Source organism: Neopsephotus bourkii, unplaced genomic scaffold (genome assembly GCF_033783945.1).
Source record: "Neopsephotus bourkii isolate Nb327-2 ecotype Australia unplaced genomic scaffold, CSIRO-AGI_Nbou_v1 NB_1526, whole genome shotgun sequence".
Taxonomy (NCBI): Eukaryota; Metazoa; Chordata; class Aves; order Psittaciformes; family Psittacidae; genus Neopsephotus; species Neopsephotus bourkii.
In genome coordinates this window covers 2,809,042-2,830,940 of record NW_026902002.1, presented here as the reverse complement: position 1 = coordinate 2,830,940, position 21,899 = coordinate 2,809,042, and the positions used below count along the sequence as shown (strand labels likewise).

At 41.5% G+C, this 21,899-nt stretch overlaps 1 protein-coding gene across 4 annotated transcripts in view; it reads right to left on the bottom strand.

Annotated features, from left to right (window-relative positions):
* Positions 1-440: 440 nt before the first annotated feature.
* Positions 441-21,899, bottom strand: part of CLASP1 (cytoplasmic linker associated protein 1) — a 173,015-nt gene continuing 151,556 nt past the window's right edge. For 3 of the 4 annotated variants that reach the window (XM_061370093.1, XM_061370094.1, XM_061370095.1), the window contains 7 exons: positions 19,967-20,117; positions 18,694-18,940; positions 17,768-17,958; positions 16,020-16,148; positions 5,388-5,594; positions 2,555-2,671; positions 441-772 (listed from right to left, as the gene is read on the bottom strand). In XM_061370093.1, coding sequence (XP_061226077.1) covers positions 686-772; positions 2,555-2,671; positions 5,388-5,594; positions 16,020-16,148; positions 17,768-17,958; positions 18,694-18,940; positions 19,967-20,117 — 1,129 coding nt within the window. In that variant the 3' untranslated portion in view covers positions 441-685. Of the gene's footprint in view, positions 773-2,554; positions 2,672-5,387; positions 5,595-16,019; positions 16,149-17,767; positions 17,962-18,693; positions 18,941-19,966; positions 20,118-21,899 lie in introns of all 4 variants that reach the window. The other variant, XM_061370092.1, reaches the window with a different exon arrangement.

The window sequence follows — 21,899 nt, the reverse complement described above, 5'->3', positions numbered from 1 at the left end:
GAGCCCAGCTGTTCTGCACAGCACAGCTGGCTGGAGAGCAGTTACAGAGAAATTAACCTATCAAAGGTCAGTCAGAACTATGTACAAAATGTCGGATGTTTAAAAAGAACCTACTTTTTCATTACTCACTTGATATCTCCCAGTATTAAAGCATCCAAGGCTGGAATCACAACCACATCTGCAAAGATCTCCCTGCAAACAGCTCTGCACATTAGGCAAGATGCAGCAGGGAGTACAAAACAGGACCACAAGACTTGTAAGAAGAGAACCTAGCCAGGGCAGCTGATGGGAGAGAGCAGGTAACTAGCACACAGAAACCAAAACTGGGTATGAACTAAACCAACAAGATTTGTTTGACTTTTACACATATCCAGGTTTCTGAACTCAGTTTTGGAATGCTAACCTAAACATATTTCTGAGATTTCAGCAGGCTATAGAAATATGTTTAAGTATGGCTTTCTGTTGTTCACTTTTAATGAAGACTGCAACACAGACCTTGCTTCCTTTACATTCAATACCAGTAAGATTCTACATAAAAGCTTTTAAGGAACTAAAATACTGATTGCAATAAATATCTGCATGGCCTCCTTGAGCTGATGGAGCATGCCAGTGAAGAGTAGCAGAAAGGTCTCTGAGAGGCACCGTTGATTGCTTCTAAATCTACACATATGTCCACATATCTCCATTAACTGTGCGTTGAAACATCTGAAGAGGAACTGCTGTTGCTGTTGGTGGTCTGGGCCCTCTTTATGTACAAGTTTAGTAGCTTCATCTGAAAGAAACAAACAAACATGAGGAGAAGATGCCAGGAAAAACAGGTGGGCAAAAGTCAACCGCAAATCCTAAAACTCGCATTCTGTGGTGAACTGAGTTTTGAGTGCGCTGACGCTGGGCTCTCTGGAGAAAATCAGAAGCAAAGCTCAGTGTATTTCACGACAGACAGAGGCAGGAGGTTATGCCTAGTCCCACTGAAGTTAGAGAAATTTCATGGGATTTATAAAATCCGATTGCATTACACTTTAGCAGCCATCAGTTCACAGACTTCAATCCTGCAGCCTGCTCTGGGTGGGCAGGAATCCCACAGAGGTCAGTAGGGCTGCAGGCACAGCAATCCAAGAGCCATGGTCCCTCCTAAGAAACACCCTGAACTTTCCATGCTTTATAAAATGGTCATTTTCAATGACATTTAAATACCTTCACTAACTTGGTACATCTAGTGAAACTGCAGCTGTTATGACTATACACTTCCTCTGCATGGGCTTGTTTTCTTTTTCTGCCTTACCACCTTAGCTCCAGATCCTGCAATGACTCACGCACACATTTAACTTTAAACACACATGCAGTCTGCATAAACCCAGAAGAATTACTCACATGTTTATAGTTAGTTATGTGGTGGAGTTAAGTCTGTGGCACCTAGGATACTGGGATAATAAAGTCTCTACAACATTTTATAGGGGGATTTCCCGACTGCCCAAATATAATGAGGTAAACCTCAGCACTCATAGCTCTCTCTTTCCAGAGCAATTTGGAGGCACAAGTAATTTGTTTAAGGACAAGGCAACTCAATTCAGAAATAAAATCCAAGTGTCTTCAGTCTCACGTTGTTTTGGCCTATGCCACACTTTCTGTGCCACTATCCATGAAAGAAATTGTTTCAAAATAACATAATGAAGCCCTCTAAACTAAGCATACCTATTCACATGCAGAGATCTATTTCAGAAACAAAAATGAAGAATTGTTTGTAAAATTGCACGGAAATCTTGGTTATGACAACTTCAAACAGGAGAAGAAATCCTGTGATGGCTTCCTGAACAGCTCTGAAAACCAGACACTGCCTGCTTCTACATGAAATGCCAGCTCTTGTCTGAAGGCCAGAGCTGAACTAAGGAGTTGGTATCACCTGCAGAATTAGATCAGAGCTTCAGTTTTGCTGTTAACCTGACTCTAGGGCACAAAGTCCTCTGAATGGCCATTTGAACTTACTGGTGTCCCAGAAGGGACACTGCCATGCTATTAAAAGTGAGGTGTTACCTGCATTTCTATCAGCCAAACCACAACCTGCTGCTGAGAGAACCTGCTCTCCCACCCATCCCAGCCATGCATTCCCACCACTCCTTGCACTGGGTTACCCACGCAGCCGCAGAACAGGCTGAAAGCTAATTAATTTGGATTGCAGAACTGGTTTTCAGCCAGAGCAGCCAGCTGAACCAACTCACTGCACAGACACCCCGGATGCAGCACTGAAGGGGCAAGGTAAAACATGGCTGTAAGTGGGAAGGACCTGCTCAGCGGCAGCTTACAGTTACACAGGATCAAATGCATCATGAAACCCATATCTGTACCCCATCAAAATTTTTTTAGTGGGATTGCAAATGCTCACACTGCTGAGCAAGTGCTGTGCTGTTCTAGTAGTGTCTAGTAGGGTGAGATACGATTTAACATAGTACAAGGAAGTTGACCCAGAAATACTGTGATGCCACTGGTCTTGCTGCTAGTAGTGCAAGCCATTCAGCTAGCTATAATGAAGAGCCCAGAGATGCGTTTACTCTCGTACCTTGCTTCCTGTGAGTTGTGCGAGATGAGGTTTCAGTTCTTCTCCGATTACTGAATAAATTGCCACTAGGCAAAATACACTAGCTTTACGGACACTGCTCTCCGTATTATCATAACCCTGCGAAACAAGGAAAACAGGTCAGAAGTCAAACAGCACTCACCAACATCCTTTCAGAGCAGTATACTAAAGAGTTGATGTACACTCTGTAAATGTGCCTGACCTAACAGAGCAACAGAAAAAGCTCTTCTTAACATAACAGTTTGCAACCTGAATACTCAAACAGCGAGAGAATACAGTCACATCCTATTTGTTCCTGACAGTATAGATTATTACTATCACGTTAAAATTAATGTTGCAGCATTGAGCAACAACAGTTTCCCCAACATGCGTTTAGGACACCATCAAATATACACACTCCTGTGTCCAGTTCAGATAACCATACACTATCCTAGATGGTCAGGGCTTCTTGGAGGGGAGCACTTGTGCTCCCAGCTTGCCTTCAGAAAAGCCTTAAATACTGTGCTTCACACTGAACTGCCTCTGTAACCTGAAGCTTTCTGATTACTTATCAGCTAATACCAGACAGTAACATGTTGAGAGACCCCTGTAGGTGTACCAGATCTCTGGCAACTTCAGAACTCAAGCTAGCCACCAGGTCACTTAGCAGCTGGTGACATCAGTCCTGTACTCAGGCAGTGATTCATCAGTAAGCAGCCATCCCATGAGAAACGAAGAAATCACTTCAGCTTAAGCGACACTGGCTCCTCCAGATGCAGGGTGACCTCTGCTGGGAAAGCCAGGAGGAGGAATGCAGCACAGCTGAGGCTGTTATAGCTGCAGGGCCAAAATACAGTGTGAAATGACAGTCTGCAATCCCAAAGAGCTCTGAGCTAGGAAAGCATGTGATCTAGATGAGCTGAGAAACACCAAGCCATTGAGGACAGAGGTGGAAAAAAAGCTGAGCCCAGACTTACAACAGAGGAGCACCCACTAAGACGCAACCCACTGCTGGAAGGAGAGCTGAGATGCAGGACACAGTCTCATGGATCCCAATCCAAAGGCTTCCCGAGATCATCAGATGCCTCTGCTTGACCTTACTTTTCCCTGTGGGCCTGGAATTTTGTTTATGTATCCATCCCAAATTACTCCCCATGAGCACAGGCACACTTGTGCGGTGCTGAGGCCTGAGGGCTACATCCTGATTGGTGCTGGGTTGGCAGAGCCTTCCCTGTACGCACCAGGGGGACCATCACCCCACCTCTCCATTTGCCAACTTGCTAGCAAAGCAGTGCTTCTTTTCCCAGAATTTAGTAACACAGCCCAACAGTTAGAGCCTTCACTCAGGACATTATATGGGCTCAAAGCTGTCTCCAGCCTGAGGGTATCGAGATGCAGCAAATGGGAGACTGCCTCACAGCCTACCACTATTCCCTGGGCTCTGAGGGAGACAGAGCTCTGCACTGGGACCAGGACAAGCACCATGATCCCCCCCAGGTAAGCCCTGTTCCTGCACGGTGATCCCCATCAGTTCACTGGAGTCAGGGAGATCCCACTCCAAGATGCTGAGCTGCGTGCTTGCACTCATATTGGTGCTGTCTGATGCTTGCCTCTTCGCCATTCTGCCAGTAGCCTTGGCATGGTAAAGAAGCACACTGGTGATTCCCTCCACACACAGTCCTTCAGCTAGGATCCCAAAATACTTCCCAAATATGAGGAGTAGAACCCTTCTATCACTACAAGTTTCCAAGGTGAGGAAGTATCTATGCTCTGAAATGTCCATTTTAAGACATGAAAGCAATTTAATAAACAAATATAACTACACTTCTAAAGGCTTGCTGCTTCCAAACTTTTCTAGTGCACTGAAGTTCCACTGTTCAGATTGCTGTCTCCAACAATTACGGCTAAAATCTTTTTACAACAAAAGCTTAGATCAATACAGAATTGTCTGATTCCCAGAAGCTGAAATTTAAGAAAAGAATTGCAAGAGCTGACACCACAAAGTTGAGACAAACCCTAGGATGCAGAAGGGGAATTTCTGACTTCGCTCTTGTCCTTCCAACTTTTCATGCTCACAGTGAGGAGGGCTTCTTTGCCCCAGTTCTCCACTGAAGTCTTACCCACCCAAACTTGTCTCCCCTTTCACACTGACTGACCTGTTCTGCCACAGTCTGTCTCTAGTAAACACACATTCCTCTCTCACTGTTGCCTCCCCTTATTTCCTTCTTGCTTGCAGCTTCATCCCAGCTACTGGCACTGCCAGCTGCTTGTGCAGGGGAACAGAAGACAACATTCCTACAGCCAATGCTGAAAGCTAAATTTGCATTGTAAGACCAAGCCTTAACACTGGCAAAAACACAGCTCCCCACCCGCCTGAGAGGCTTATGAAAGAGGCTGAATGAAGTCAGCAAGTGGTTCAGTCCTGATTTTGGAAAGAAGAAAGGACCAGCCTGCCTGCTGGGATTCAAATTCAAGTGCAAAGTACAATCAGAACACACAACAGCTCAGCAGAAATAAAGGAGACTACAAGACATATTGCTTGGTATGTACTGAGACAGCGTAAGATGTGGCTGACTCCTACACTCAAATTTATTATGTGGCTATTACTGTCTTATTTAGGAGTCAGGCCAAGGCTTCTAATTGTGGAGCATAAACAGAAGAAACTGAATCTTCTTTTTCTTAATATTAAAAACTCAAATATAAAAACTTAAAGGGATTAAAACTTTAACAAAATCTAGCCCCAAAGGGTCCATCCATTCCCTCTGAGGTCACAGACCTCACAAACTACTCAGTGGTGGTTTGTGCTCAGGAGCGTTAGTGACATGGGATACCGTACCTGTAATAACCCAGGAATGATATCAGGAAGGAGCTGATGCAACGATTCCTTTGAAATCCTTTCAATTACTTTTGTCTGCATTTTGATGGCAGCTAAATTAATTGGATAATCTGCAGTCTGAATGATGGGGCAAAGCACCTTGATGCATTGCTCAGGGTGGATGGAACTTGCCAGTGTGGAAGCAGCTTCTTCAGCAGCTCTGACAACCTAGAATGAAAGCAGAGCCAAACCTTACATTAATGAGGTCACACTTCACAACCTATTAAATGTACTAGGAATGACTGCCAAGAAATGCATAGGGATGCTCATTAACATATCCACAGGAGACTTTATTGAGAGGTGATTGACAACTCACATCCTTCACCTCCAGTGACATCTTTATTCCAGCCAGTGTTAGGAAGTCCATCCTGCCTAATGTAACCGTATCTAAGATGTGGCTAGTTTGAAAGAGTAATCTGCCACCCAAGACAGACAAGCATTCCCATCACAGGAAAAGTGAGAGGATGACTTCTCTCCAGCCACTGTGAAAAGAACCTAAACCTACCAGTTCAGACAATACAAAGTTTATCTCTTAAATGTTATAATGAATAACACCATTGCACCTTTTAGTACAGATCTCACCTGCTGAGTGCCTGGGTGTTCAAACAGAAGACCCACATCTACACAAATGCGTTCTGCCCTTTTGCAGCTAAGCAAATGCTGTAATCAAAACCCAGGCTAAAGACACAGTAAGGCCTTAGGCTGTCCCTGACTAGGAAGCGATGCTCTCAGCACATCTAACCTGTTAAGGCAGCACTGGGATCACTATAAAACAGGAAGCGTTAAGTGGAAACAATGGTAGCATGCACTTTCTGCAACTGGCCCACACTATTGCAGTCATGCAAAACAAGCGAGATCCTAAATCTAATTCTATTCTCACTCTGAGAGAAGGCAAATTCACAACTTTCACACTCTTCCACAGTGGGCAGGACAGTTGCTGAAGAGGCAAGACCCAATCCTGGTCTCTCCTCCCATGATAAAAAACAGGATGGGAAGGCAGGCTTTCTGTTTTCAAGTGTCTGTGCTAACTGTCAGGCAACAAAATGAAGCTTCCCCCTTGGCCGCACTCTTCCTGGACACAAATCACACAGTCTCTGCTACCCATGTTCTTGTTTCAGTACAAAAGATGGAGGACGCTTCTGTTCATCTCTTCTCACTCCTTGCTTCTCAGGGCTTATTTTTAAGGGAGCATACATCTTGAGGGGACAGAATTGCCTCAGCAGGAAGAATTACATCCAACACCTCAACTCTAAGAAGAAAGATGCATTCACAAATCCTCATGCTTAGGGTCTCCCTGTTAGCCCCAGGAGCATTAATAAGCCTTTCAAGGCAGTCCCTTTTTTCCAGTTGTGCAGGAAGCTCAGATGCCAGCACCACTTCTCTAACTCACCTAAGCTGAACTACCTGGGGTTGTCTGAAGTCAATACTTTGAAACCAGCACTAGGAAATCAGCAAAACAAGCAAACAAATCAAACCACAGGTCTCCTACCACTTAGACTGAAGCCACAGCAGCTGGATTCTCCTCCCTCCCCTCTTCCACACCATGTCATGGTATCAAACTCAGGGATTTCTATTTGACTGAGGAAACCCATGGACAGATGTGGCTCTAGCAAAGCCTCAAATGAAGGCAAGCTTCCATTATTTTTAAGTAACTACTGTGGAGTATCTGGAAGTTTATCTCAGCCTTGACCAAGACAAGAATGTCTCCCTGCCTGGACTAAAAACATTTTCCAGAAATGTTTAATTGATGCTTAGGGTAGCAGTAACTTACAGACTAGAAGAGAACATCTCCATCTATAAAGCCTGCTTCACTTACAGCCTTAGCATCACAGCCACATCACTACCAATCATCTTCCACTGACTGACAGTTATGTCCCTGAAACAGGAATTGCCACAAGATACTTGTACACCCAAGAAGTAATAAAACTTGATTCAGTTAGCTGTTGGCATCCTCTAAAGCAAACTCAACAGATCTCAGGTACTTCACATGCTACAAAAATTGCATGTAGGCAAAGTACAGGCAGGATGGTAAGTAAAGCAAACTTGAGACCATGATTGCTTCTTTATCAGTGCCCTATTTACAGATGAAAACTTGTAAAACTGTTCCATCTACTTCAGGCCTTTCTCAGCATTTAATTATATTATTAAAACATACACCAAAAAGAATGGCGATCCACAATGTGGTCACTATTTAAAAAAAAATCATCCTGAAAGTTCTGTGAATGAATTAACCAAGCATAAAGTAATGTTTCTTTTCCCAGTTCCAGCAACTTTTCCAGCTATTTTTTTTTGCTAATTCCTCTTCAATTTCACACATGAGAAGCATGAAGGTTAATAGTTTTCCATGTAAGCTAGCTTAGCAGCGAGCACTATGTGATTTCATTGGGAAACACCCAGGTATTTAAGGGAAACCTAATGCCATGCTTTGGTACCATGGCATTGAACTGCTGGAGTGGATGAAGTCAGGAGCTCCCAGGAGGTCTCTCCTTGGAAGGAATTCACTTCTTGGCACTGCAGCTTTTGATGTCTGCTTTCCCAGTGCTGAAACACTGCTACCATCAAGCTTTCCACAAACAATGCAGTGGACTCACAGAGAGCCCAGATATCCTGTAATCAGTTTAACAACATACACAAGCAAATCACTAGCTAAAAAACCCCAGCTATGTGGACACAGGCCTTTGGGGATTTCTGCTTTGCAACAACTCCAAATACTGTAGTAAATGCTTTCAGACACCTTCAGAAATAAAAGCTGGCACTTTTTCTTTTTATATTTTTTTAAATTTTAAATTCTACTGGTATCCTACTTGATAACAAAGCAGCAATATTTTAGTATGCACCTACAGACAGATTCTGATCTCAAATACACTACTGTAAACTCCAAACAGTACAGAAGTAGGTAAAACTGTCAATGAGTATTTCTATCAGGGTTTCAGCTCCACATCCTGTTTGTATACAGTTTAACGTACTTGTTAATTTGCAGGTATGAAGCAAGTGCAGGAGACAAAAACCTTTTTTTTAAAGCTTATTAAGAGATTCCAAGCACAAGGCTTAGAATACAGCTGTGATTTGTCACAAAACAAGTGAGGGTCCAAACAGCAACAAAGTTCATACATATTTTGCACATCATAAGGTCAGAAAGAAAAGCTGTGAAGGTGCAGAATTTATTGATGCTCCTGCAAGTCCTCCTTTCAGCAAAGCAAGTCCTCATTTCCAGCAAGAATCTGGCCACATTTACTCAGCGTTTGGGTTATTTCACACCATTTCTCCCCTGAAATGCCTTGCCCCTGAATACAGAAGGATGTATTACAGGTGTCCAGTAAGTTGCCTGCTGATACTAGTTGGTAAATGTGACAACGCCAGGGAGGCTTCCAAGCCTTCCAAGAGCACATCTGGCAGACAGCACCTGCATCTAAGACACACTTCAGCAAAACCCTTAAGCGTATGTTTAATAACATGCTGAAGTCTCACTGACATCAATGGGATTCAAGCATGTGCTTACATGCTTGCCTGAATCAGAGCCTCTGCAGGTAACCAGCTCCTGGATCCCTTGGAAAGGGTCGACAAGGGACATAGTGTAGGAAGGGGTATGGCAACACCAGTTAAGAATGAGCTGAAAACACAAGCCCATCCCTGCTGGCACAGAAAGCCAAATGCCACTATTCTGGAATGCAAGCACTGAGCCACCAAGACTGACTGCACCCCATGAAGGAAAGAATGTCTCTGAATACTTAGCACACTCAGAGGTCCCACTCACCTGGTAATGCCAGAGAAATCAGCAGCATTCCCACACAGAGGGAAGTGCATTATCAAAAGACACAAACTGCCAGGTCATATGGCAACAAGAACACACAATTATAGCAGAGTTTAGCATAGATATTTTGCCGTGAAGCATGACACTTGTATCTCACAAATTATGCATATCATACAATATTTAATCAGGGCTTTAACCTGACCAGCAGAGTGAAACAATCTTAAAAGGACTGGGGAAAAATGAGCAAACAGCATCAAGCAACAGGTCTTCCTCCCAACTTTAGAAGCAAGATTAACAAATACACACTGGAAAGCGACAGGAATGGCTTGTACACACCACAAGAAATGCATCCTTTAAATTAGAGAAAATAAAAGGGTGTTGTTCCCTACATGCTCAGACCAGGGAGCTCATTGTCACAAGAGGATTAAAAAATAGACAAGTTCACTGAAGAAAAAGCAAAGGCCAAAACAAACAGGCAGAAAAAAACATTAGCATGGGAAGGCTGTAAGCTTCAGACAGCTGCAAGGAGGGAGGATATCCAGAGGGAAGCATCATGATACGCCTGCTTCTTGCTAGTAACTTAGGTACGGTATCAATTGAAGCAAACTTTTTGTCCAACCCAATATAATTATTCTCAATGAAAAATACGAAAGAAAACTAGCAGAGCCAATGATGACGACAGTTGGAAGCAGCAAGATCAAAAGTGTGGCCAGGAAACAAGATGTTCAAGACCAGAGAGAGCCTGCAGTGTTTTATAAACACAGACAGTAAGCTGTGTGTAAGGTATGTCACAGACATGATTTTACCTGCCACTAAAAACTTAAAGCTTGAACTGGATAGTTAGATATCATTCAAGACAGGGCAGGTAGCCCAGGAATGCAGATCTAAAAGATAGCATTTTGCCTTAAAGAAGCAGGTTTTTCCTCCTTTCTAAATGCTTACCTTACACGCTACATGCTAGAGACTAGATTCAGCCTGACTTCTGCTGGCATAACATAAACTGTGTTTGCTAGTGGTTCCTTGAAAGATGCCTGTGGTGCATTAAGACCTTTCCAGTAAGTCTCCCAAAAGAGAGAAATTATTGTATTTCCCCTTGCTTTAGGGAAGAAACCATATTCACCTGCATGAAGCCAGAGATGTAACACACAAATAGGCTGTTCAACTCTAACAATGTCTTCCTTAATGCTATAAAGGAGTAAGCTTCAAAGTGACAGGTTCGGCAGTCCCAGGAATATGCACATGAAATGCTTTCAGATTTCAATAAGAAAGGATATGATGATGTACAGTATTAGGAACAGTGTGAGCAAGACAGCCATCTGTTACAAATCCCTTTCTTAAAACAGAAAAGCACATTGGCATCATCAATGTCGTACAATTATTTTTTTTACAAACTTTGGATGACAATCCTTACTGGTTTACCTGGTTCACAGTGCACTGTAGCCATGGGATACTGCTGGCTTAAGACAGCGAGAACCAAGACTTCAACTCTTCCATAATTTCTGGTCAGCTGTTACTCTTCGTGTGTTAGAGATGTTGCTTTGCTGCCTGCTGGCTGGAGCAAGCAGCTTCTTACGGTAATCTGCTCTTGGTCAATATACACCAGCTTTCTGAATGGTTTTGATGGCTTTATTTCTGCTTTGAAGTGACACAAACTACTGGCAAACAAGGAAAGAAAAATTTATGGCCTGAATCACCTAAGGCAGAACATGCCAGGTTCATAAGCTACACAGGGCATCAGTGTAACATGCTGGGATCTCAGCAGAGCAGCATCTGTACACCTAAGTGAGAGCTGCATGTAGGACCACAGAATGGAGTATGCTTTGCCATGATTGCTAGCTGCACCATCTCTGCAGAAAGTCATAAATGATGAGGCAGCGTAGGTAAAAGCCCACTGAAAACTCAGAGGCTTTGTATGCTACTGTGAAAATAGCAGAGCACCAGAGAAGTTTTTTAAGCAGAAGGACAAGGTTTTGCTTTCAGGTTTACAGGCATGCAGCTGTGTTTTTGAGCCAATTTTTTGCCATCTAGAGGTGGTTACTTAAAGCCTGCATAATCCAAGCTGGAGGGGATGGAGATTTACCAATACCTAGGCCAGGCAAACTCCCACCCCTGAAGGCTTTATGGCCTGATCCAGATGGGAACAAGCAATTAATTTGGTTTCAAAGCAGGAAGTAGACTCAGCAGCGGGGAGAGCTAAGCAGATCAAAAACCAGTGTGACTTTTATAAGGGATTCCAAGGAGATGAAGTAGATTAGACTGCTTCTCCTGCACACTAAATATTTGGAATGTGTTGGAAATTAGAAAAAGCACATATACTATGAAACATCAGCTGATACAGTGCTTGGCAGCTTCCAGCACAGACTATGTATCAGTTAACCTTAAAGACTGTGATCATTTAGTGCTTTCCTTCTTTAGTAAACTACATTTTGCAGAGACCTATATATATCATTCCATCACCAGTTACAAACCATCTTCTAAATATCAGAGGCCAGTCTAAAAGCACCTCAGCCAGCTAATTATCTACAGTTACTGGATAGCTGCAATTTCTTCTTTTTTACCCTCTTCTAGAGGATTACAACAGAGAATGGTACATCCCAATTATGCTTATGGACCTTCTGGATAATAAAAGACCAAAATTAGGTATCTAAGACAAAGCTCAAAATCCCTTCCTTACACATTCTCTTAGTGGCTGAGGAAGACAGAGTGGCAGAGACAGAAGCAGGGAATTAGCTACCCTATGATTTTCACTAACAATTTCCCAAGCTAATGAATGACTTCTGTTTTAAAATACTCAATAATAAGAACTTCTACTCATTTTTCTGGTATTAATCTGAAGCAATGTCACACCAATGGTATTGGGTCAGCAGGCAGAATCTCTCCTTAGTTATGGGTGAGTAAGTACACTGGAACAAATGAGTTAATATTAACTAATTGGCAATAGAAAGATGGTTCTCTTCCAAATAACTCCAAACAAAGGGTGATAAAAATCAACAAGATTTAATACCATCCACAACTTCAATTATGTTCTAATGCTCCAAAAATAAGTGAAAAGCATTTACATGTCAACCCCATAAATATTTACAGTTATGACTGAAGCAGGCTTGACTCTTCACATCACCCTATTAAATCAACAGCACTGAACAGGCTGGTACACTACAAACAGTATAAAACCAGGCTGAAGTTAAAGAAAAAAAACAACAAAAAAGCAAACTAAACATGAATCCCAGTCCAGAGTCTACTAGCCTGTAGCCTAGGGTTACATTAATTTTGAACCCCATTGAGGTCTGTGCTTTGTCAGTCTCCTGCATTTGTGCTCACAAGGCACAACTCTGAATCAGCATTCAACTCTAATACCAGCTTTTCTGCTTCTGTGTCCCTGGGAAAAGAAGTGGTTCTCATAGCCATGCTGCTCTGCTTATCCTAGACCTTGCCTTCAGCAACAGAAGGCAGAAGAGTTCTAGCCATGACAAAGATCCAACTGTCTAAAGACTTCTGCTTGGACTTACAAAACCAGGCAATTATTCAGGCATCCCAAAATACCTACTATGCTAACACTGCTTTCATACTTTCAATTATATAATCTGGAATAAAATCACAGACCTTTTTTATTTCAAACAAAATAAAATTATCTAGATATCTTTAACTAGATATCTAGTTAAAGATACCAGCACTCAGTTGGAGGAAGGGGTGATATTTGCTGGTTGGTGAATGTATTGGTTATAGTTTGTTATTTGATCCCTCCTGGCCATGCTGAACAGCAGCAATATTCAAATTTGGGTAGAAGACGAACCTTCTTCATTTCCAAAGCACTGCCTCTTAGTATAGTGACTTCCAGGACTCAGTACCCAAAATTAACAGCTCTGTAACGTGCTCTTCCGCAAACTCTCTTTGCTTGGCCACTTCAGATTGATTCTCTGTGGGCTACATATAACAGAAAATGTGAGCAAAATCTTGATCTCAAACCATAAAACAGGATCACTCCTGTCTCTCTACTAAAAGCAGCAGCTCAGAAACAGAAAGTCCTAGAGTGACATCTTATTAGGGCATCACTGGCACACGGATTAACACTTTCTCAACCAAATTATTTAGCAGCTTACCTTGAAATAAGTTTTACAGTCCAGACAAAGACTTCATTTATGTAGGTGGTGCACCACTACCTTTAACATTGCCTTGATTTAGTAAAAAAGTTAACTACAGAACAGACCACTCACATTTTCCTGTTTCCCCTGCACCTATCCTTTCAAAGTGCCCTTTAATTGCAAACGGTGAATTGTCTGTTAAGCTCCTACTGCTCAGTAGGATCAAGTCACAGAATCACAGAATAGCTAGGGTTGGAAAGGACCTTAAGATCATCACGTTCCAACCCCCCTGCCATGGGCAGGGACACATCGCACTAAACCATATCACCCAAGGCCTCGTCCAACCTGGCCTTGAACACTGCCAGGGATTGAGCATTCACAACCTCCCTGGGCAACCCATTCCAGTGCCTTACCACCCAACAGGAAAGAATTTCCTCCTTATATCAAATCTAAACTTCCCTTGTTTAAGTTTTAACCCATTACCCCTTGTCCTACTACTACAGTTCCTAATGAAGAGTCCCTCCCCAGTATCCCTATAGGCCCCCTTCAGATACTGAAGTCAAACAGGGCAGCTTCTCCACCCTGTCCTGGAGAGAGGAGTGCTGCAAAGTCAGCAGTGAGAGCAAGCTGGAGGGTCACCACAGCATGGGAATTTTGACCTTCTGGCCCAGGCCTATGAGTCTGACCACCTGAGCCATGCTCAGACGGACTCTCAGTTAATTTTTCACACATATAACTGAATCGGCAAGCCCCAGCTACAGGGAAAAATACCTAGAGCATATCCCTAGGTTTATCTTTAGCCTAGCTCATGTAGATACCCAAGAGCAGGTTGGGAAACCTTTCTTAATTTCATTAAAGCTGTTATTTTCGAACTACTGACAGCCAGATGCATCATGGCTCTGAGAGCCCCGTACACAAAGGTCACAAAACCCACATGTATAGAATGAAAAATCCACCACCAACACATTTGATACAGCTGTGCACACACAATTGCTTAGCAACAGATAGCAAAATAGGAATATACCTACAGTGTCCTGCTATGACAGCTGTCACCCAAAGTGCTCACTGCAGCAGCTGCATATATGCTCTTTTTTAACTGCAAAGATGCTACACAAAACTACTTTAAATCAAAGCCATGCTATGCACAGCACAGCATCTACTTGCTGATACTAATACACCTACATTATTATTCTACAAATAAGTGCCAGAACTCATATCTCTTCATTCTTGGCTTAAGCTCTGCTTTCTCTTTAGCAGACTTTTCTTCTATGCTTTTCCTCAAGAAGCACCTCAAGCAAATCCTGAAGAACTTTTCTGTACCACAAGCACGAAGAACACAGTATGGGGAGTACAGAGGCATAAAATGTCATGTTTTCAACACTGTTCTTGATTTCTACAAAACCACCGGTCCCATGAGGTCACTGAATTATGAGGGGCATTAAAACAATGCCCGAGACTCTGGAAAGATCCTATTAGAAATGGCAGTTTTGGAGGACTCTCAAAAAAAAAAATAAAATGCAAAGAGCACTGAGTCAAGGTGAACTGAAGTATGCAACCAGGAAAATTTGCCAGTAAAAGGCACTCCTTCAGAACATAATGTTTTGTCTGACTGCTTTATCAGGAAATCAATTTACAACTGCTTCTTATTACTCTGAACTGAAAATGACAGGAGTGCTAAGGCTTTAAAATCAAGGAAAGGAAGGTAGGCAGAGTACAGCAGTCCTCATTCACTAAGGGATTAACCATTTTCTACTTTTGCATCTTAGAGAAATCCAGCCTCTTTCTTTCCCTGAGGGTGTTTTTTGTTTCGTTATTTTAATTTTTAAACAGTACAGTTTCTGCTACGCACACCTAACGTAACCTTGTGCTAGTTACACAATGCTCTGAAGCAGTCTGATCTATACAATGATCTTTTTCATGGCCAAAGGTCTTCAGAGATGCCTGAAATTGCTAGCTAAGGACAAGCTTGTTGCAGAGAAGAATAAGTGTCTTAGATTTCAAACCAAGGAGTTTGGTAACAAAGCCATCACAGACAGAAAAATTCACATGGCATTTTCCAAGGTTTAGTTCCAACTTGCAACATGCACAAGGTAGATTAAAAGATTCAGCTTGGAACTCAATCTACAAAGACTGACTTTAAATGTAATTTGATCTACTTCAAATGTTGTCATCATGTCCCTTGATTTTTGTTTAATTCCAGAAGAATACCTTCAGTTCAAGTTCTCTCACAAAAAGAAAATGCAATTCACCCTGCCCTTTGCTTCTTTCTCTGCCTCAGCTTCTTTTCAGCAGTATGGCCTCTGTCCCATTTTCTCCTGTTGCTCACCAGTTTCCAGTTCTCCAGCAAGGCTCAATTTCATCATTCAGTTTTCATAGATGGATCTGCTTGGACATGGGCTTTGTGTTGTCCAGTACATTGCTTACCCTTACCCATACAGACACAGCGACTCCAGTGTGCTTTGCAAAATTAAACATGTAGTTTTCTGCTACAGGGTCTCAGCCTCTCCCAGAATGACCAAGGAAATCCTGGGAAGTTGATAAACAGATGCCTAAAATTCCAGATAGCTCCAAGTCCACTTAAACAGCAATGTCAGTCTCAACTATTTTCCTCCCTGCTTTAGCATGTAAAATCCCTGTCTCCTGGGTTTCTGCTTGGGAAACTTATGCCAAAAGATAGGTCAACATGTTTGCCTATTAAGTCTCACAAGTGCTTCAGCAGGTCCATACTGTTTTTCCAGTAGTAACACTGAAAGGCTCACTCACCTCCTTGTGGGAATCTTTATGTGCTTCCAGTGTTTTCATGATAGTCAACTCCGCATAGTTCTTAAACCTTGCTGGCTGGTTCCGTAAGATCTCTCTTAGGACTCGCAGTGCCAGGGCTCTTATTGAATGCTGTGTAATCAGGAATCAAATCCGTGTTAGAAAAAGCCAGTTCTCAAATTTATAGCTTAAAGTAAATTCTATGGCTCCCTATGCTGCCAGAAATCTTATATTGCACTTAGATTGCACCAGCTCCAGTATAGTGAACAGTGTAATCAATATAACTAAAATTCAGAATTGATCTCGTTTGCTTTTGCCCAGAAATTCACATAAAATGACTGCTGTCACAGAATGAGTCTACTTTGTTAAATTCCATAATCTTTTGGCAATGAAATATAAATTTGTACCCAAAGCAGTGTTATTAGTATCACATGAATCTATAAAGCAGCTCAGGTAGTGTTTGTTTTGCCCTTCCTCTTGTGCTTAGCCTTGCAGATATCACAACCTGGGTTCCAAAGTTGCTTCTCGTGTATTAACACAGTAAAATCTACTCTCTTCCTGTAACTCCTATGAAAATAACTCTCAAGAACAGTTAAGTCATTGTAGTCAACACTGAACTACGTGTTAATCCTTTATATCAAAAGATCATTAGCAGAAGGGATTTATAACACCTGCTTCCATTTCATAACTGTTACACTGAGTTTCTGGCCTGTGGCCACTCCAAATAGATTCTATCATTTCAACAGAATAATACTTATTTTACTCTATACTTGGCCTTTAAAGCATGTCCCAAAATCCATGCAGTATCACAACACATACGTACTTAAACCCACCAGATCTTTTGATACATGTGTGATGAGGCTATGATTAAACATGTAGGACTAGAGTAGCTCATGCTTATACTACAAACACTGAGAAAATATCAGCCACCTACACTGCTTCAGAATTAAAATTTCTAAGCATGTGCACCGTATGCTTTACAAGCAGCATAAGAAAGACAATGGATTTTGAATTAGATGAAACAAAAAAAGTGCTTTGAAGCCTAAATATTGTAACATTCAGATGAAGCGTGGCTCTGATGTGAAGGCGCAGCAGGGTGCTGATACTTACCAAATATCATTGTGCTGCAAGCTGAACAAATAGCCCCAAGTGGCTAGCCTGTAAATTACCACTTTGATCAACTACCAAATATAAAGCTGTGATAATAACACAGCTTTTTTTTAATACTTCAAAACAAGATGCCCCATAATAGCTGTTTATTCTTGATGACATTTTTGCAAGAGACAGAGACTGATCCCAAGAGATCTGATAGCCTGGATCTGTTAACCACACAGAGAAAAAAAGAATAATCTATTCTAAGCTGCCTTTATTCTTCTTTTTGGGGGGAATGGGCACGATACAGTTAAGAGCTTGTAACTTTGTCATAACTTGGAAGGGGACAGCTTCTGAAATCTTCATAGGTTTTGTAGTAGATTAGAAGATAACTAGTTCAATTTCCTAATTGTTTGTTACTAGCACTCAGAAGGGAGAGGGGAAAATTGGGACACATCAGAGTAGCTAAAAACTCATCACTGAACACACTGAAAATGCAAGCAGAGTTATCAACCTTCAAAAGAAAAAAAAAATGAGTAGTTCAGCATCACTGATGAGAAGCCATACAAATACAGCAGGTTTCATTTAAACTAGGTGGAGAAACTAACATCCTAGATGAAGCAATACCAGGAGAATTAAGACAAAAATCTGCATCTCACATCTTTGTCTCCCAGAGTTTCCAGCAGCAAGAGCAGAATGGTTTTGAAATGTTCCTCCCAAACTCCAAGATTATCTTCCCTTGTGATCTTTAGCAGTTCCAGGAGAGCTCCTTTCCGCTCCTCCACTCGTTCGTTGTGGTTGGAGAGCTCTTTCAGAAGATCAGCCACCAAATCTGAATGGTCAATGGGCACTTCTAGGACAAATGGCAACAAATCACTTGGGGAAATAGGGAAAAAGATCAAAGATGCCAAGATTACTAACCCTCTACAGAACAAAGTGCACATAACAAGGGCTCCCCCAAAATGCATCGAATTCCAGGAGGCCCCAGTCAAGCAGGCAAGAGAATCCAAATAGTCCACAATTTCACCTAAGTTCATAACACAGCTCATGGCTTCTAACGAACCAGGAAGAGATGACAACTGAATTTCATCCAGTTCCTATAATTACTTCTACAAGAACTGCCGCAGTTTTTTCCAGACACACACACCCAAAGCCAGTGATCACATGTATGACCTTTAGATCAAAGTACAGTGACTCACCGGTGCAAAAGAATAAAGCTAAGGTGTAGCATCACTTAAATGAAGTTAAATGCTCAGTAAGAAGCTATTGAATGAGATGTCAAAGAGTGGAAGGTCCCCAAAATAGTGTCCCTATAGATGCATTTAGATACTTAAGGGACTAGCTTGGGGAAAACTCTATGCAAACAAAAATCAAAACTGCAGTATAACATTTTCTCAATAGCCACAGATGATGTTCTGCTGGCACATGAGAACAAAATGTATTTCATACCAAGCCTGGACTAAGATGTGAAGTAATACAAAACATATCCATGTGCAGACATGCACCTGAGAGCACTACCCATAAATAAAAAAGACCAGAAACAGAGTAAGCTGCCTGCAGTTTTATGGTACATGATGATACAAACCATCCCGAAGCTGATCCATGTCATCATCGAACACTGCTTCCTTCAGGGCAGTCTTATCATAGGTGTTAATTGTGTCAGCATAAGGATAGGGGTTATATTCTCGAGCACGTGGCCCTGAAAAGGCGCGGGGAGGCTGGGTGTTAAGTAGGGAAGTTTTGTTATCTAGAGCCATCCTTCCACCTTCCACAATGTCACTGCTTCCACGGACATCACTGGTAGGCACAGCAAGGCCACCATCTCGAGACACCTGGGGGATCAAACAGAGAAAAAACATGAGATTACTCAAACCCTGCATTTTTCTTTTGGAGTCCACCCACCTTGAAGAGGCATAGAGTTGTTTCAACATACTTGAGTAAAACTTAGATTACTACCTCTTTCCCTTACATAAGTACAAGTGTTCCAAAAATATATCATGATCATAGGGCAAAAAGCCATACTAACATTCCTAAATCTAAGTTAATATTGCTAAACCTGCACAAGCTGGCAAAGGTAATAACCTCTGGAACAAAACCAATTTGCTAAGAGAGGGAAAGGAAACAAAAGCAACATCCTCCTCATGAAACTTCACAAACCAGAGATAGAGGAGACTGAATGATGCTTAGCAAGTTCACACAGAATGAACAATAGAAGGGTCTAGAAGAAGAATCCTGGACCAAGAATTTTTAGCTTTGAAGGCTGACTTAATCTACTAACATAAACTTGCTTGTCCAGGAAGCAAAACTGTCATAGAGTCACTGGATATCTCAAGCTGGAAAGGACCCATAAGGATCATCGTTTAAGATTTCTGGAAATGTTGAAGTCCACGTATTTAATGAAATAAATGGCAACTCACACGGTAAATAATTCCGTAACCATTCATGTAGTATAATGTATGATATGAGTTCTGCAGTGAGTGGTTATAGTTCCTTCCTATACATGAAGAAATTGGTTGTGAGGGAAAAGGTTGTGAGGGAAAGCACCCATTAATTTTAAGACCTAACATTTCCCATCACAGACCTGACTACATACACTCTCATCTGAGCCTGAGGAACAGGCTCCCACAGAACACCAGAAAGCACTTTTCACAGAAAGCTACAGTTCAAAGGGAGCAAGTGACCACATTAGTGGGCCCCTATAATTTAGGTATAAGAAGTTAGTAAGCAGTAAGCCAAATATACTTGTAAGAAAACAGCAGGAATAACTGGATTTTATACACTAACAATCCAAAGCCAGGTTTGAACACAGTATTTTAAAATTTCACCTATCTGGGGACGTTAATCAATCCAATACTTACAATGTCACAGTCTTTCTTTCCATCACGTTTGATTGGCTCATTCAGGTCCTCTTGACTACGGAAACTAAATTTTTCTATTGCTTCTGTGACCCCACGAAGAGAGCTGTAGATTTCATCAGAATTTAGGTTCTCCGTGTCATAATCCAGCATACTAAAGACCAAATGCATACGAAATGTTACATATGAAATTGGAATCCACTTCTGACTGTTAACAAAAACAATGTTAAGCTGGAGACAGATGATTTGGTGTACCCTTCGTAACAGTGATTTGTAACAAAACATGGATGGAATCAAAGCAGACTTTGGGTCTGAGTCTCCCCTCAAATGGGGCTAAATCTAGGAGAAACTCCACTGAAATCAGTGGTCTTACGTCAGTGTGAGGGGAAGTCACAGTTACATTCCACAAAAACAAAAACTCCCAAAGCTCTCCCCAGCACAGTAATGATGTTATTTAAAAAGGAAAATAAAATCACTTACTATGAGAACTTAAAGGGTTGTGACAACTGGTGGAAATGAAATTAATGAAATGTAAGTTTCATAAGACATCAAATACAGTCTATCAATGGATTCAAATGTGACAAGATTCAAATTAAAAGGAAAATGTATCTTGATGTAAAACTTAGTCTAACATGTCCCGTTTTCATTTATAAAGCAGTAAAACCAAAACCACTTGCATAATGTCTTGATAAACAATGCATTTCAGTATTGAGCCTAAGTTTGGGAATTCTTTAACTCAAATCTCATACTTTCTTGCAGTCTGTCTGTTCCTCATAAATTTCTCAGCAGCATAAAGCCACACAAGTTTTGGGATCCCTTGAGGAGCTATCCAAAATAAAGTTCCATGAAAAAAGCCTTGCATGCAAGGGCAGATGATATTAAAAGATGTGTCTAAGAAGAGGATCTCCTACAAGCTCAAACAAAATGAAAAGGCATTATTGGCAGGGTTCTGCTCTGTCTAGAAGTTAAGTTTGTGTGACAGTTTTCCAAGAGACATTTAATGAAGAGACCCAGTTAACTGAGAACAATTTCTCTGGTGGAGTCTCGGATCTTAACAGAGCCAGAAGCAAATAAACCAAAAGAATTTGAAACATTTACATCAAGTTGTTTGTCAATAAATGGCAAGAAGTGGCTCCCTACAGGGGTGAGTTACTATTTCTTAACAGTCTGGGAAAGATGACAGGATGGGCTTAGAGAGGAGGATGGCTGAACAAAGGGCTGTGTTCGTTTTCCACAAAAGAAAGATTCCCTGTGAGGTGGGCAAGGAAAAACATAAAAATGGGAAAATCCCTTCCAAGTCCAGCGTACACAGCTATTATTTTCAACAGAACTAAAAGTAGGATGTTAAATATCTAGAACCACTGCTTTTTATTATTTTTTTTTTTTCTGGAAGAAACTCAGGCACTTCAGACAGAGGAAAAGATTGGTGCTGCCCGATTCCTTTGGGATTAACACGCTGAAAATAGCAATAATCCCTGGCTTCCAAGCAACACGCTCGCACTACACTCATATAAGCATCAGCACCATGTATTCTGGCAAAGAGACCAAAGAACAACTCCTCAACTTTAAACAGTGTGTGTCAAGCCAGGAAGAAAGAGAAACCACTTAAAGGCTAGGATCTGGAAACAAAAGCTGTTCATAAACCTAGAGAACTCAAAAGTATTTGGGACTTTTCAGACAGCTGAATGACACTAATGCACTGTGATAACTTTTCTGACAAAAGTGAAGGCAGTTTTTAAATTCTTTATAAGTATCAGGCAGGGATAGGAAAACCTTTGTTTCCTATGATCTCAAAAACATTAATTATGAGCTCAAGCATGTTTAATTCATAGATCTTCAGGCATTCTTCATAGAGTATTTAAGTGAGCAATTAAACTGCCATCTGAGAAGGTATACATGTGACTGTACCTGCGTACCCATACTAAGAGATGACAAT